The following is a 16,361-nucleotide window of genomic DNA, read 5'->3' as shown; positions in this document are numbered from 1 at the left end:
TAAGCTGTTTGAGTTTGGCTTCTGCCTCGGATGTGGTAATATCTACCTCCATATCCTCGTTCCTATTTGTCATCCTACCATTATCCCTAAGCTCCTCATTAAAGACTGAGGCAAAGTATTTGGTTAGATATTGGGCCATGCCTAGATTATCCTTAACCTCCACTCCATCCTCAGTGTTTAGCGGTCCCACTTCTTCTTTCTTTGTTTTCTTCTTATTTATATGGCTATAGAACATTTTACTATTGGTTTTAATTCCCTTTGCAAGGTCCAACTCTACATGGCTGTTGGCCTTTCTAACTTTATCCCTACATGTTCTGACCTCAATAAGGTAGCTTTCCTTGCTAATCCCTCCCATCTTCCACTCCTTGTAGGCTTTCTGCTTTTCCTTAATCACCTCTCTGAGATGCTTGCTCATCCAGGTTGGTCTACAATTCCTGCCTATGAATTTTTTCCCCTTTCTTGGGATTCAGGCTTCTGATAGTTTCTGCAACTTTGACTTGAAGTAATTCCAGGCTTCCTCCACCTTTAGATCCCCAAATTCTTCAGTCCAATCCACTTCCCTAGCTAATTTCCTTAATTCTTTAAAGTTAGCCCTTTTGAAATAAAAAACCCTAGTCACAGATCTATTTTTGTTTATCCTTCCATTTAGTTTAAACTGAATTAGCTCATGATCGCTTGAACCAAGGTTGTCCCCTACAACCATTTCTTCTATGAGGTCCTCACTACTCACCAAAACCAAATCTAAAATGGCATCCCCTCTTGTTGGTGCAGCAACTACTTGGTGAAGGAATCCATCAGCTATTACATCCAGGAAAATCTGAGCCCTATTATTATTACTAGCACTTGTCCTCTAGTCTATATCTGGGAAGTTAAAGTCTCCCATGATCACACAATTCCCATTAGTGTTTATTTCATTAAAAACATTAAAGAGGTCTCTATCCATATTGGATCCCGGCGGTCTGTAGCACACCCCAAGCACTATCCCAGGGGAGGCTCTAGTAGCTTTCTTCCCCAATGTGATTTTTGCCCAGACAGATTCTGTCTTTGCCTTTATTTCTGACTTTCCTAAACAGCACATACCCTTCAATACCTATACTCCAGTTGTGACTACTATTCCACCATGTTTCTGTTATCCTTATAATATCCAGTTTCACTTCCTGCACCAGTAACTCTAGTTCCTCCATTTGTTACCTAGGCTCCTCGCAAACACTAAGTTCTTCTTAGTGAGAGAGGCTGTCCTAGGTTTCTCATCAGACACAACAGATACGGGATGCTATTAGCAGGCTAACTGCACCTGGGTGTGAGCTGCAGTGCACAGGGTGTGCGCTCCTTAGAGGAATGGGTCATCTCATTAAAGTGCAGATCTCCTGGATTCTATTCCTGGCTCGGCAGCTGACCTGCTGAGACACCTTGCCCAAGTCTCTTGGTGTCTCTGTTGCCCTCTCTGTGGAACAGGGCTGCTAATGGTCATGTGCCTGGTGGGGGGCTGGAGAATGGACTCCGTGGTGTCTTTGGGATCCCTTGCTACAGTTGCCAAGCCCCGGGGGAAGGTTTGGTCTGACAGATGTGGCGTGGGTTAGTGTGGGGCTTCTTGGAGGAAGCAAGCCCACTCTGAGATGGGATCAAGGGGCAAACACCTCCCCCACTCGCTGAGGGTTTGTTTGCAGTGGGGGTAACTCGAATCAGCCACCACTTTTGTATACGTTCGTTTGGACACAGCTCACGGCAGCAGATTTCCATATAGCATGTACCAACGCGTTTGTTAACTGGCAGCTGATTAATTCCAGTCTAGACATATCATTGAAGCGAATGCAAGCGGGTGAATCTGGATGTGGATGGAACAGTGCAGCCATGAGCTGAATACCTAATAGACCTTTTAAGAATCCCCTAATTGGTTAGTGTCTGGAATGCGCGGGGAAGGTTAGACGTCTTTACTGAGGTCTCCCACTGAACGGGCTCTGCACAGACATCAGGCTGAATGTCCAAGGGATCTCATGCATCTTTCACGGCCCGGCAGAGAGCTCTTCTGATGCAGAAGTGAATGTGAAAATGCTGCTTCCAATCGTGTTGTGCTCTTGGCAGTATACCAATAGTAACAGCAGGTGGTTGCTTTCATCAGAGGATCCCTGAGCGCTCAGAATCTCTTATTAAGCCTCACAAGTCCCCAGGGACATAGGTCAGTATTATCTGCATTTTACAGCTGGGAAACCGAGGCCCAGAGTGGGGAAATGACTTGCCCGAGGTCACCCATGGAGTCACGGGTGGAGGTGGGAATAAGGCCTTAGGTAAGACACAGTCACCTCTGCTGAACTTGCCCTCCCAAAGGTTGATGGGGATATTGCAATGAAGGTCTTTGCAGAACTTTGTCTCCTTCCACAGAGTCCTCCAGCTGACAAGTAACTGGTCAGAGGGAGGGAAAAGAGCCGTAGAGGAAAGGTTAAAAGACGTAGAGAAGTGGATTTGAATTTCCAGCTGCTGAGAGGGGTTACAGGCAATGGAAAGAGAGCCCCGCTAGCTAAGGGCCGGACGGCATTCCTCGCTCTGCATCACACTCTTCGAGCTCCTGTGGGTGCTGTGAATTTTTGCTGCTCTGCTTGGTAGTTCCGTTGGGTCTCAATTACTTTAACCCTTTCAGGCTCCAGATGGTGCAGTTGGGAACTTGAGCACCCCAGCTTCCAGTGGCGCCCCTCCTGGCAAGCTGCTGTCTCAGATGGAACTCAGCAAAGCTCAGGCTGGCATAGAGACGGCTCCTGCTGACCCCGCGTCCCACCTGACCTCTGCAGCAACGCCACCTGTAGGTGAGGCGCATGGCAGTTCTGGGGCACACGCAGCCAGGCCTTGGGGTCAGTGTGGAGGAAGGGCTGGAGCCGTGCCTGCCTGGTGACTCGCAGGGTTGCTGTGGTGGTGTGGCTGGATCGCCAGGACACCCAACTACCTCGTTGGTGTTTTGAAAAGTCACAATCTCCCTATTAACTGGTTTCTTTGAGTACGTGTGTGCACGTCATTGGGCGTGACAGCGCAAGGGGAAGATGTAGCATCGTGTAACTGAGACCATTAGCCCAAAAGCCTAGATAGTTATTTTAAGTTCAACTCCATGGCCTAAAGCTGCAGACTGCTCAGGTTCTGCATTTCTGCTGGCTGTGACTGGCTGCCCTATAGCTGTGCTTTCCACACCAGCAGCTCTCCCTGCTGTGTGTTATTGTTGACCTAGACTAGGGAGAAGGGATCCAACCCACTGCAGCTCAGTAAGTGTGTCTGTTGCAACTGCCCAGGGAGAACTCAAATCCACACAACCAAGCTGCAGTCTATTGTATCCTTGAAATGCTTTGGTAAAAAAAGTTGCATCATGGTTGGTTTGAGTCTGTCTTTCCTGTTGGTTTCAAAGTGAAGAGAAAAGCTCTGGAGGCAAATGGATGATAAGCGTTCTGGGCGAAATGAGCAGACTGGACAGAGCTCCGCTTGGAAACAATGGAGCTGTTTCATTGTCTGCCAGATTTCTCAAAGGACTAGGGTCTAAGCAAACAGCTCTGGAGCGCTTGGAAATCCCTGCTGTTCTGCACAGGCTGGTGCCTGGTACTTTCAGCAGTAAACATAAGGATCAGATTCTTCTCTCACATAGAAGGTGTAAGTCAGGACTAATTTTTTCGACGTGTATAGCATTACACTCATGCAAAACTGGTGTAAGTAAATGGAGAACTCTAATGATCTCCCAGTGCCTGCAGGCTAGAATCACGGCATACCTCAAACCCCAGCAGTTCTCCCACTGAGATCAACAAGGAAGTGGGAAAATGCTGTTTTCTTTTTCTCTCTTACCTTGTAGTGTTTCTCTTTGCTATTTGTACTTTGGCTAGAGGCCCACCGTGGTTGTTTGCAGAAAGCTTTCTTGTGTCGCTAGCGGCCCTGGATGACTGTTAACCCAGTAGCAGCGTCAGTGTATTCTTGGTTGGTTGTTTAGTGGCCGGAACTGCAGTAGCTCCAGAGAAACACAGCAGCTACAGCCGCTGCTCTTCAGAGCTTACGGTCGAAATAAACCCCAGCCCAACCGGGAAATACAAGCAAAACAGGGGGGGGGGGTGAGAGATGGAAAGACAAGGGGATGCTTTTCAACAGTGCAGTCTAGGATTTTCCATACCAGCTCAGACCTGTTGGTTCAACTTCACTGGTGCCCTGCCTCCAGTGGTGGCCCCAAACTGATGCTTCAGAGGAAGGAGAGTGCCACTCTCATAGTGAATTTGGTGAGTTGTGTGATGTGTTTGTGATGGTGGGGAGGGGGTAACGTTGCTCCTGATCCTTGGGATCGCTGGTGGCATGCAGGTGCCCTGGCCTTGATTCCTAGTACCCTGAGTCACTGAAAGGAGCAGGGTAAGTCAAACTCTAGCTTTCTCTGTGTCAGGCCTTGTGCTCCCAGATGAGCCTGTAAGTGCCCTTATCTTAGGCACATCCCAGCATGCCAGGGGTGCTGAGCTGGGCACCATTCAGGGTCCTGTCCTTGTGGCATGAGACTGTTCCTGTGTTAAGGCAATGGCTATGGGGACCTGCAGTCAGGACACCTAGCCAGGGGTTGAGCACCTGCAGGACACTTCCTCACTCAACAGCATTCATGTGTTTGGAGCTCACTCCACCAGATCCTGCCTCCTGGCCTCAAAGAGATCAGATCCCCTGGGCGGAGGTCAGGTGGTGGGGGAGGAGGGCTCATCTTGTCCCAGATAATTGCCACTGTAGCACTTCTGCTCCCTGTGAATCTGACCCCAGTGCTGGCATACAGCCTGGCCGGCTGCTGTAAAGGTAATGTAGCTAGCTGCCTCCTTGTAAGACGCAGCATGTCCTCCCTGGGCACAAGCTTGCATTCCCTGGCTGGAAGGTGCTGGTGTGACCCATGAGCTAGGGTTGAGATAATGCCCCAGCCTACTGCTGCCAGAGATGCCGTCTTTTGTTGAGATGGATAGGACCTCAGCTGTGGCCTTTCTAGCATCTGTAGTGCTTTTCACAACGATAGAAATAGTTCTGGAATCCTGGCCAAATGTAAACTTGGTTTTCATTTGAATGTCCCCTCCCTGCGATTTTAATTGGCTGTAGTCATCTTGTTCTCTCTCTGAGCTAAACAGCTGCTCTAGTCCCACCCAGAGGTGGCTACATTTGGATTGATGGTGAAATGAGCTGCATATATACTACTCTGCATTTCTACAGCAGGTTTACATCCAGTGATCTCAGAGTGCTTCACAAACACTAATTAAGTCTCCCAACCATTTCTGGGCAGTACAGACAGGGAAGCTGAGCCCCAGGAGCTGAGTGACTTGCCAAAGGTGAGACATGCCAGCTTGAGCAGGGATTAAAACCCAGGTCTCCTGACTTGACGATCTGTGCCTTAACCACAAGACTATCCCTGCCTGCTGATCAGCTTCGGAGGTGCTTTGACATCACTGGCTGGAAGACGCAGCACGCCTGCTGGACATGATCAGTGCTGAAGAACAGGGGTGTTGTGCTCCAGCCATGGAGCTGTTCTCTGTGTAGCCACTTTGCTGCCAAGGGTTTGAAGGACAGTGGATCCGCAGTAAGGGCTTTTCCTGAACCTGCATATGAAAGGGGACCTGGTGTTGGGCAAATCCAGGCTGTTTGGGCCCCCAAAGGCATGCACCAGAGGAGTGTGCTGTGCAGTGGGAGAGGTCAGGGCCACTGCTTAGTAATGGGGGCATGAATCTGACCCTTCCACTCTGCAGCTGACCTCAGTTTCAGTCCTTGCCTGGCCTAACCTCCTTTGAGTACCCCGCTCCCTCTGGTCTGTGCAAGAGCTCCTATCTTTCCTGCTTCCTCCAGCATTAGAGCTGCCGTACATTTGCACTTCTGCCGCTCCTTTGAGGAACCCCAAGTAGACCTTACTCTGGCGGTCTCAGCTGCCTCTTGGGGTTTGTGTGTGGCTAGAATGTGGGTAGCCTCCATAGCAGCTTTTCCTACCTCCTCACACCTCTGCTCCTCAAGGCGGAGCTGAAGGCACCGTGACCTGTGCTAACAGGGCTTTTGCTTAGAGCTCAGCTAATGCAGGCCAGTGTGGCTCAGTGTTCAGGCCAGTGAATGAGATGAACCAGTCACTGCTGGTCATGGGTTCTGTGCAATACATGTAGCTTTGGCGTAATCGCTGGGGAAAAGACCTCGTCATCCTCCCTCCTACAAGCCTGCCGTGATCAACGGGAATCCGGTGGTTTCCCTGTCCCCCGTGGGAGACAAGCAGTGAGCGTGGAACTCTCCCTGCCAGAGGATGTTGTGAAGGCCAAGACTATAACAGGGTTCAAAAAAGAACTAGATAAGTTTGGAGGATAGGTCCAGCAATGGCTATTAGCCAGAATGGGCAGGGATGGTGTCCCCAGCCTCTGTTTGCCAGAAGCTGGGAATGGGCGACAGGAGATGGATCACTTGATGATTCTCTGTTCTGTTCACTCCCTCTGGGGCACCTGCCATTGGCCACTGTCAGAAGACAGGATACTGGGCTAGAAGGACCTTTGGTCGACCCAGTAGGGCCATTTTTATGTTCTGATCAGCTTGATGGAAGGACACAGTGCAGGACAAGCTGTGAGTTAAGGATGAGAGCCACTGTCGTGGTGGCAATTCTGTCTCTGGAGCGCTACCCCAGTCAGAATCAGCACCAGGACATCAGGGCAAGGCAGGCGAACCTTCATGCCAGTGCTGGGTATCGGTCACAGCTGTTGTCTACTAGCATTGTGATTTCCATCCTCCAGATGGAGGGCCTGAGCACTGGTACCCCCGGTCGCATAGTGCGTGTTGCTGTGGGGGTTCCCAGGAGCTCAGGGAGCAGCGCAGCCGCTAGGAGAGCACTGATTTCATGGCTGGAGCTTAACCTGGCCCAGACAAGAGGTGCTCTGTGTGGGCTGGAAGGCGCTAGTGTGGGCCAGGAGAGTTTCTGCTCCCTTTATTGAGGGAGACCTGTCCTCCTCTTATCCAGGAGGGTTGCAGTTTGGGGATTACTTCGGATCCTTGGCTGCTTCTGGATCTGCAGCTGGCATAGGTGGTCCCTGGTCTGGAACTCAGGACGTCGTACTAGTGTGCTGTGCCAAGTGTCCTGGGGGGCCGCAGCATGCCAGGGCGCTTGCTGTTATGGGGGTGTAGGCTGGCTCTGGGGATGACCTGTGCACATACCGTGGTTTACAAAGTAACTTGCCCACTGAGCAATGCACAGCTCACACCCTGGTTACTCTGCCCCAGCTGCTGTGGGCTTGGCCTGTAGAGACAGTGGAAAGCACAGGGGACACTAAGCTGTCTTTGTCCCTCTGTCCCCGCAGTGACCGCCACCAGCCCCATGAAAATGCTGTATGTCATGTCAGACGCCAAGCTGTCTGCGCTCACCAAGTCCGTGATGGCTGAGGCTGCTGGTGCCCCCCTGAAACCTGTGGGGATCCAGACGCCCTCCTCGTCTGCCTGCTCGCCCCCCTCCACCAGCTCGCCCCACAGTGCCGTGACCTTCACTTCTGCAACGCCGGCCAGCCCGCCCTGCAGCCTGGTGCATTCCAAAGTGGGGCCCATCCTGCAGAACACGACCAAGACTGTCATCCTGACCTCCACGCTGGCGGCGAAGGGCGACGGGCCCTTGGGGCGCAGGGTGGAGAAGGTCGGCCACACCCTCGGGTCAGTGGAAACCCTGGGGAAGGTGCCCTCTGTGGTGGACAATGGCAGCACCATCATCCACACCAGGGAGACTCTGGCTAATAGACATTTGCTGCCACAGGGCATGCTTCCGGCTGGGACTGGCACCACACTTATAACGCTGGGCAGCAGCCTGGCCAGCCCATCCATCCTCGCAACAGCGGGGCCCACGGTCAGCCAGAAGCCATAGCGAATCCAGCACTGCTTTGCCATGAATTTGAGTTTTGCCTTCAATATGAACTAGTGCTGTTGGCTGCGGGAGTGCAGCACCCATGCTAGGCCCAAATGGACATTTCTTTTGGTTTGGGGTTTTCTCTTGCTGTTTAATAAAACAATTTTTTTTTCACTCGTGTGATCTCTTCATTGTAGCCTTCTCCTTTGATCGCCGCCTGCGTTGTAGCCTGAGGAGGAGGCGGGATTTAGATTCTCAGTGTGGAATGGAAATCAAAAGGCAGTTATGCTTTGCATATTTCTAGTATCTTTCAGTGAAGGATTTCAGAGCTTTGCAAACAGATGAGCCCCCCCAGCACCGTATGAGGGGAGTAAATGCTGTCCCCTTCTTCAGGGAGGTTCAGCTGCGTTCCACCCACACAGGCATGTGTGTGCCCAGTGCATTGGAGTTGGAGAACTTTGCCTAGCAGTACCTGTGGGGCCGGTGCTTTTGCCCTCCCCTGGCTATTTGAGGCGGCGCTGCCCAGCCCCCCTCAGTTCCTTCTCACCATGCATGGCTGGAGTCAGAGCTCTGTGTGGTTATCACTTCCCCTTCTCTGTCTGTTTTCCTCTTCGGGTATGTAGCTTTTAGATAGCTAGCCCTACCCTAGATGGTGTTGGTTAAGCTGGGAAGTTGGGATACTTATCGCCCTGTGTGATGTCCTCACCGGGGTTCAAGCACTGCTGTTGAGTGCGCGTAGTAATTGCTAATAGTGATCCTCGCACGAGGTGGATGCTGTGTTTAGGCAAGGGACACGCTAAGCAGCAGTTGCTCATCAAAAGAACCCAGGTGGCCAGGGACTTACGGTTGAAGCAGCACCTTCTTGAGCAGGCCATGAGGTCTGGTTTGGCACCGAGGCCTGTGTCTGTCGCCTTGGACTCAGGGGCTGAGGTTGCTCCGCATTCCAGTGCTGGTGTCTCCCCAAGAGCCGGAGGAGCTGCCCATCCTCCTTGGAGTCGCAAAGGAAGTCCCGTAAAACTAGTTGGGACCAGTGTTCCCTCTAATTTTTTCCATCCATGTGCAGAATGAATTTTATGTGCATTGATATCGAGGTGATGTGTGGCTGTGAGCCACCAGTGGAAACAAAAAACCTCGACATAATATATATTTTTAAAAGGTTATCACAGAGGTAATTACTCCAGCCAGGACAGGCTTGGCATTTTAGAACTCACTAATCAAAAGAATTAAATTCAAGGTCAAGAGAGAAATAAAATTATGAAATGTACAGACCAGTCAAAAAACTATAAAATAGCCCTTTGAAAGAATAAAATTACAGAGCATGTATGTGCATTGCAGGAAGTACCAAGAAGTGACAACAGTAACACAAGTATGTGTTGGGAGGTGAGTGTGAATGTGTGTGTGTGTGAGAGAGAGAGAGAGAGAGACAGGACTCTGTGTGCGTGTGCGCGCGCTCTGGCTGCTGCGGAAGTCTGAGACGTTGTGCTCATCAGCGGCACTCACCAGAAGGCTTGTTCAGATTGCAACAGCTGCCAACAGCTCTGTCCTGATCTTGAGCCCTGTCCCCCATTCCCTGCTCTGCACAGCCAGCAAGAGGGTCCCAGGAGCAGCTGGCACGGGGATCCAAGGCAGAGGACAGGAGCAGCCGGCAGCAGAGCGGCGTGGCGGGAGGGGAGCCTCAGCACACATTGCTGGATGTGCGGGGCTCTGCTAATCAGTGCCTGGCACTTGGGCGGCCGTGCAGCTTAGAGGGAACACGAGTTGGGGCCATCCCAGCGCATGTGGAGACAGAGTGCAGACCTGCACCGTTCCTCCTGCCCTTGGTGGGACCCAACCGAGTGCAGACCTGCACCGATGCTGCCCTTGGTGGGACCCAACCGAGAGTACCAATTCAGGACAAATTGCTCAGAGCAGGGCAGTCACAGCCCCAGGCTGGGGTCCCTTTGCACACCCAGGCAAACCAAACCAGCCAGACAGAGAAGACTTTGGTTTTACCCCACTGGCTAACCACAAGTCACACAAGCAATTCCCTCAGACACTCCAGTTTCCCAGTATCACCACCAGTGCCACTCGTTATGGGGATGTCTGGTTATGAAAACCAACACCCCAGTAAAAAAAAAAAAGGGTTCTCCTGATCCCAAAGGACCAAGCCCCAGACCCAGGTCAAATAATAAATTAGGTTTTACCCAAAATACATGCTTACAGCCAATTCTTATTAGCTAAACTAAAATTTATTAAAAAACAAGAAAGAGTTGGTTGAAAGATCAATATACATACAGATTTGAGTTCAATTTCTTGAGATCCAGATACATAGCAGAGATGGTGAGTTTATAGTTGCCAAAAGATCTTTTAGAAATAGTCCATAGGTTGCATCTTATGTGGGGGTTAGGTTCTGAAGTCAGCGCGTAAGGCGAAAATCGCGTCTAGTCAAATGCTCATTGAGTGGAATGGCAGGCGCAATTGCCTGCACTACAGGTACAGTATTTAAATTGTTATTTTTCTCTTTTTTGTTTCGTTTTGCTGAGCATGTATAGTTAAAATCACGTAAGTTAAATGCGCCTATGATGTGACTCCACTGTATTCAGGGTGACTCCAGTCAGTGACTGGGGATCTCAATATGGCTTAGGGGTTCCCCTTCTTGAAACCCAAAGCAGATCTGAGATGAAGGATTGTCCCCCAGGGTTTTTATACATTTCCAGCAGCCTTTTGGCCTGAGAAAATAGGCTTAACTCTCCTTCTCCCAGACATCATGGCAATTAGTACAGGGTAATTTATCTATTAAACAGTTCAGATACAGGTTACCACAACCTTCAAAGAGACATATAGACAATAATACTATTTCACTCAAGTGTCTTCCTAAATATTAATACTCCTTTTTTTTGATCCTTGAATCAAAGCCATAGCAATAGACAAGATTTGTTTGCTTACTTCACAAGACCTGAGCAAATAGCTCCCCTTCTATCTCTAACAATGCATGCTGCATTTCAGAGCTCTGTTCATTTACAGATCTTCCTAACAAGGCGTTAAAGTTCAGCCATGGGTCAGGTCAGTCTGTGAGTTCATTCTTCCTGGCCCTGTCACCTTTCAATGAGATGATATATTACATCCATAATGTCACCCCTTCTTCGGCACACGGATGGAGCAGATCCATCAAACTGCTTCCCGCTACCAGGCCATGACCATTGACTCAGGAACCAACCTTGGGGTGTCCATTTAGTCTGGTACCCATGACATCAACAACAGCACTGACCGTCTCTATGTGGCATGTCAGGCGGCAGCAGATTTACTCTCCCTGTCTGTTCTAGACTCTCCACTTCTCCAGGACTTTGCTGGGGCCATGGCCTCCACCGACACGTAGAGACACAGAGTCCAACGGCACAGCAGCCTGGTCCTTCTGTGCCTCAGACTGTAGAGTTGAGGCCAGTGCCAGGCCCAGCACTGAGGACATCCTTGGCACAGACATTGTCTTGGTGGCAGACCCTGTGTTCTACTTTGGTACCACCCTGACCTTGTTACAGGTGCCTTCCCTGGCAGAATTATGGCCTCCTCTCTGACCACACACAACAAAAAAGATTTGTAGGAGTATCAGTATCAATAACAAAACTTAACAACAAAATGATTATTAGAGAACCTAACAAAAAATAAACCTGATGTATTGGGGACCAAAGTCTTTTGAACAGAGGTGGATGTGATTGATAATTTGGTTGGAGATGGGGGAAGTAGAGAGAGGAAAAGGCATTTACCCTGTCTAGGGTAAAATCCCCTCTCTCTCCGGACCCAGTGCTAGCACAGGACACCCACCAGAGACAGACACAGAACATGCAACACACAACACTGGACACAGACTTTGTCGCGACACTATAACCATGGTATTTTTATAACTCTTCAGCTGCTACCAGCTCTCCTGGTGTTCTGGGTTGGAGGCTGAAAGATAGAAGCTTAGAAACAAATTAGCACAGTGCTCCCACCACGGCAGACCCTGCTTGTTTGAGTTGTCCCTGGTGTACCCATTTTCCCTCCGGAGTCCCATGGCTGGTCAGAGAGGGTCAGGGTATCTAGGGTGCTAGTCACAGGTTGGTGGGCTAGCATGGGGGAGCTGTGGAATCCCTGGAGAACCTGGGTGAACGTATACTGGGTATTGCGAAAGGTAAAGGCAAATCGATCTTGGCTGTCTGGAGCCAGGGGCAGGGCAAGGAAGCAGTTTGTTAAATCAATCACTGAAAACCACTTTGCCTCGGACGGGATTCTTTCCGACAAGGCGGCCATGTCTGCCACCACTGGAGCCTGCTGTGGGATGCAAGCATTGAGCTGGCGGTAATCTATAGTTAGTTGCCAGGTCTTCCCATCTGCCTTGCAGATGGGGGAGTTGAAAGGAGAGGTAGTTAAACCACTCCCTGGTCTATCAGGGTGTCCAATATCTCACCCACAGCTTGCTCTGCCTCAGGAGGATACTTGTCTTGTTTCTGGGGTGGCACCGGGGGACCCTGAATGACAATGGGCTCTCCGTTCCAGAGACCACAATCGTGTTTGCCCTTAGCCCAGACCCTGGGAATCTGCTTTTTCCATTCATCTGTCTCTGGAACCTCCACAGCTGCCACCCCCAACATAGAGTGGGTTAGCACTCCAGAGACCCCTCCTTGTAGATCTTCCCCCCAATCCACTGCAGGGACCTGCCACATGCAGCAATTGGCACAAGCTACCACCAAATGGAGCTCTCTGAGCTGATCAATCCCCAGAATAACTTCGCCTGCCATCCGCGAATGAACCCAGGAGAGGTTAGCTACCAAATCTGCCAATTCCCACCTAGTTGCTGACAACAATGTTCCTCTCTCCTCCTGGCCTCCATAAGCAGCCAGCACAACTGACCGAACTTGCACACATTCGGGGGGGAAAAGGTAAAAGTTAAACTGCTGCACCAGTATCCACCAGTGCCACACAGGGGGTGCATGTCATTCCTACCCTCATTTGAACTACTAGACGCCCACCCCGATTGGGGGACAGAGTGGCTACCCTTCGCCACCTGTCCTCCGGGCATCTGTCCTCCTGTGGGCTCCCCTAAAGGACTTGCACTGGCCAATCCAAGCCAGCTGGCAGTGCTCCTGATGGGGCTGGGATGCTCCCCTGCAGGAAGGGGTATCCCCAACTGCATGCACCGGAGCATCAGCTCCCTGGTGGGTTCCCCATGCCAATTGTCCATATCCTCCCCCTGTTCCAGCAAAGCCCACCAGAGGTTATTCCGCAGGCAGGACTGCCCCCTGTGGGTTCCAGACCGAGGTTCTGGTCTCCCGGGATTTCTGCAGTCTACTGCCGCCACTTTAGCAGCCTTGCCCACCGGTGGTTGTGGGGCAATGAGAGCAGTCCAGCAGGACTTCCACATCCGCGGGTTCCCCGGGTCTCCACCTCCCGATCGCCTGCTGTATGTGGACTGGGAGACCCTGGGCGATCAGCCTCAATTCCTCCGGAGGCAGGGCTGTTGGAGCTATGGTCTGGGGTACCTGCCCTCCCACTGTGGCAGCCACACCCCGGCCACACAAACATGCCAGGAGAACCATTCTCTCTATGAACCGGACGGGGTCTTCCCCAGGCGCAGCAGTTGCCAAGACAAACTCTGCCAACAATGCGCGCGGCCCCACGGCAGCCACCATCCCTGCTAACATATCAAAGATACTATTGTGTGCGGCATGACCAGCTTGCTGCCGAGCCGCCCCTGCTAAATCTCCTCCCAACCCGGATGTGGCTCTTAACACCCATTGGGTCTCAGCTAGGTTCAGTACATGACCCAAACACAGGGTGACCATGTCCCGGGCCCACCCACTGAACCCAGAGCACGAGGGGCCACCCAGGGTTTTTGCTGACTCTGTTGCTTGCATGGAGAGTCAACTCGGTCTCTGCCACAGTGCGTCCGGTACTTGGGGCTATCTTGCCCCCTGCGGGCGCAGGCCCATAGTTTCGGACCACCCTCCGGACTGTTGCAACATGGTGTCTGTGGTCCAGCCATCCGGGGTCCAGATCCGGGGGATTCGGTGCACACCAGATATCCCCCTCCCAATCATCACATGGTCCCACATCCCCCTGGGTTTTCACCCCAATGGTGGTGACCCGGGCTGAATAAGCCCCCTGGACCCTGTTCTCCTGGGCGGACCCCTCCAGGACCAGATCCTTCAGGCAGGTCACTGCCTGGCTCAGAGCGGCATTCTCTACTTCCACCCACTCCCGCTCCTCTGCTGCCGCCACCTGTACTGCAGCTACAGACAGGGAAGACGCCTGGGTGCTAGCAGTCAGAGCCTGGGTGCTAGCAGTCAGAGCCTGCGCCTTCCACATATCCCGTTCCTTCTCCAACTCATTACATCAGTGCTTGAGTGAGTCTGTTTTGGTGGCGAGCTGACTCTGCCTCCTGCCATTGCCAGCCTGCTTGCCACAGCAGCCAGGTGGCTGCATAATCCAGTCCCGCCTTATTGGGACCATATATAAGTACATATTTATCCAATATGAGCTCTAGTTCAGGAATTGTACTCCCAGGTGGAACCGCCCCTGGCATCCAGGGGTCTGCCCCTTTCTTTTGGAGCCATGCTAACAGCACCCCGGGTGGTGGTGCCGCTCCCCAAGGGGGGGTGTATTCTTGCTCAGGCTGCTGCGCCTTTTTCTTCCCCTTGCCCCACAGTGGCATACTTAGCAGCGGCGTCCTTTTCTCCCTGCGGTGGGTTGCCAGCCTACCACTTTTTCACGCAGGCTCGAGCTGGACCCACCCAAGAGAGCACTGGGGGGCACAAGGGGACCCCTACTCTTGGGTCAAATCCGCCACTAAGCTGCCTGTATTCTCCACCATTAATGTTACCGGAAATTGGGCCAGCTAGTAAGCTTAGGGAGGACTAATGACCCACCAGAGTTTGGCAGAAAGCAGCACGTTTATTATACTGATAGCTAAGCTCAAAAGAGGGGGTGGGGGTGTCACACTCTCACTCGCATACTCACGCTCCCAGGACAGGCATGGCACTGGAGATGTCAGGATTCTTCAAGGTAAGTGTCCCACAGCGCTGTGATGGAGGGTGTGATGAAGGTAAGTCTTCCTGAGGCACGATGGAATGCAACACGGTGAACCATTGGCCAGGCGATCCGGGCGAAGGACCTTCACGGGAGGTACAAGCTTGTGAGTGCACTCTTGAGCACATGGCCCCTTCCCCTTTTAAGGACCTGCTCCTCATGGCCTGCGACAAGAGATGACTTGGCCACATCTGGTTGGTCACACTCCACCTCAGACATTGTCCATGCATCGGGCATGTGATCGCTGCTTAATTAGAGTCCCAGACATCTTGTCTACCTGGGAGCTCTTCTGATCTTCCAGCTGTTCAACCAGCCCATTCATCCCACAAGCATTCCAGGAGGGAGGAGGAGGGGGAAAGCCACTTCACAGGTATTCAAAGAGGGAGAGGAGACAAAGGGGGGCGGGGAGTGTGTAACAGACCTTTTGAGCATACAGGTTGTACATAACATACAGATCACTGCTGCTCCTACAACATCCTTCAGTCCATCTTTGTAGCTTGGGGCATGCTAATGATCGATCATGAGAGACAACAAGAAATGCCGTCTGTTTTGCTCTCCAGGGGGGTCTCAGTCCAGTCTCCTTCATCAATGCCTTTCACTTGAGTTGGGAATTGGCACTCCTGTATACTTTCCTTCTGATTCCGATCATCCCTCACGTCATCCTCAAACTGAAAATGGACTTTGTCAAGGTCATCTTCCTTGCTCCGCCATGGCCGAGACTATGTTGCTTCTCCAACCTTCTTGTGTTTTCAGCCTCCCATGTCCCGTCCTCTTCATCCTGACCTTCTGACTCAGCATCATGGTCAGATTTTGCATCCCATGCTCAGCTCTCTGCATCTCGCAGCGTGGCTGCTCTGTGGTTAAATGAGGAAGAAGAGCAATGTTCAGAGGCAGATTCTACTCAACAGCAGGAAAACCTCTACTAGAATGGCCTGTTTGGCCAAATGGAAGCATTTTTTGATATGGTCGTTGGTCCACAGAGTTCCACCAAAGCTGGCTGATATCCAGGACGTCTTGATGTACCTATTACATGTTCAGGTCTGGGACTTAGCTTGTTGAGGGTGCATCTGGCGTCGATTTTATCACTTCATGTACCCATCTGTGGAGGTCAGTATTTTCCAAACCATGGTAACAAGGTTCTTCAAAAGAGTCCATCTCCACCCGCCAGTGAGAGAACCAGTTCCTTCCTGGCCTTAGCGGCTCTGATGGCACCTCTGTTCAATCCTCGGGCATCCTTGTCTTTTTCTTTTTTGGGTCAAAAAACAGTGATCCTGGTGGCAATCACATCTGCGAGTGTGCGAGTTGCAGGCTTTGATGGCAGAGCCTCCTTACATGTAATTCTCCTAACACAAAGTGACAGTGCGGCTGCACACTAAGCAGTCTCCATTTCACTCGAACCGGGCGATGCATTACCTGGGTTCTTTCTTTAAGCCCCATTCAGCCCCGAGGCAGTAATGTCTTCCCACGTGAGGCAATGTCTGCCCTTTTACCTAGACAG

The 16,361-nt window shown here is 51.5% G+C and overlaps 1 protein-coding gene across 4 annotated transcripts in view; it reads left to right on the top strand.

Moving 5' to 3' along the window:
• KANSL3 (KAT8 regulatory NSL complex subunit 3) overlaps positions 1-7,999 on the top strand; it is a 62,528-nt gene extending 54,529 nt beyond the window's left edge. For 2 of the 4 annotated variants that reach the window (XM_045003830.1, XM_045003831.1), the window contains 2 exons: positions 2,636-2,798; positions 7,293-7,999. In XM_045003830.1, the coding sequence (XP_044859765.1) occupies positions 2,636-2,798; positions 7,293-7,843 (714 nt within the window). In that variant the 3' untranslated portion in view covers positions 7,844-7,999. The remainder of the gene's footprint in view (positions 1-2,635; positions 2,799-7,292) is intronic. The other 2 variants (XM_045003832.1, XM_045003833.1) reach the window with 2 other exon arrangements.
• The last annotated feature ends 8,362 nt before the right edge of the window (positions 8,000-16,361 follow it).

Source organism: Mauremys mutica, chromosome 2 (genome assembly GCF_020497125.1).
Source record: "Mauremys mutica isolate MM-2020 ecotype Southern chromosome 2, ASM2049712v1, whole genome shotgun sequence".
Taxonomy (NCBI): Eukaryota; Metazoa; Chordata; order Testudines; family Geoemydidae; genus Mauremys; species Mauremys mutica.
Note: the sequence above shows the minus strand (reverse complement) of the source record. Positions and strands in the feature narration are given on the sequence as shown.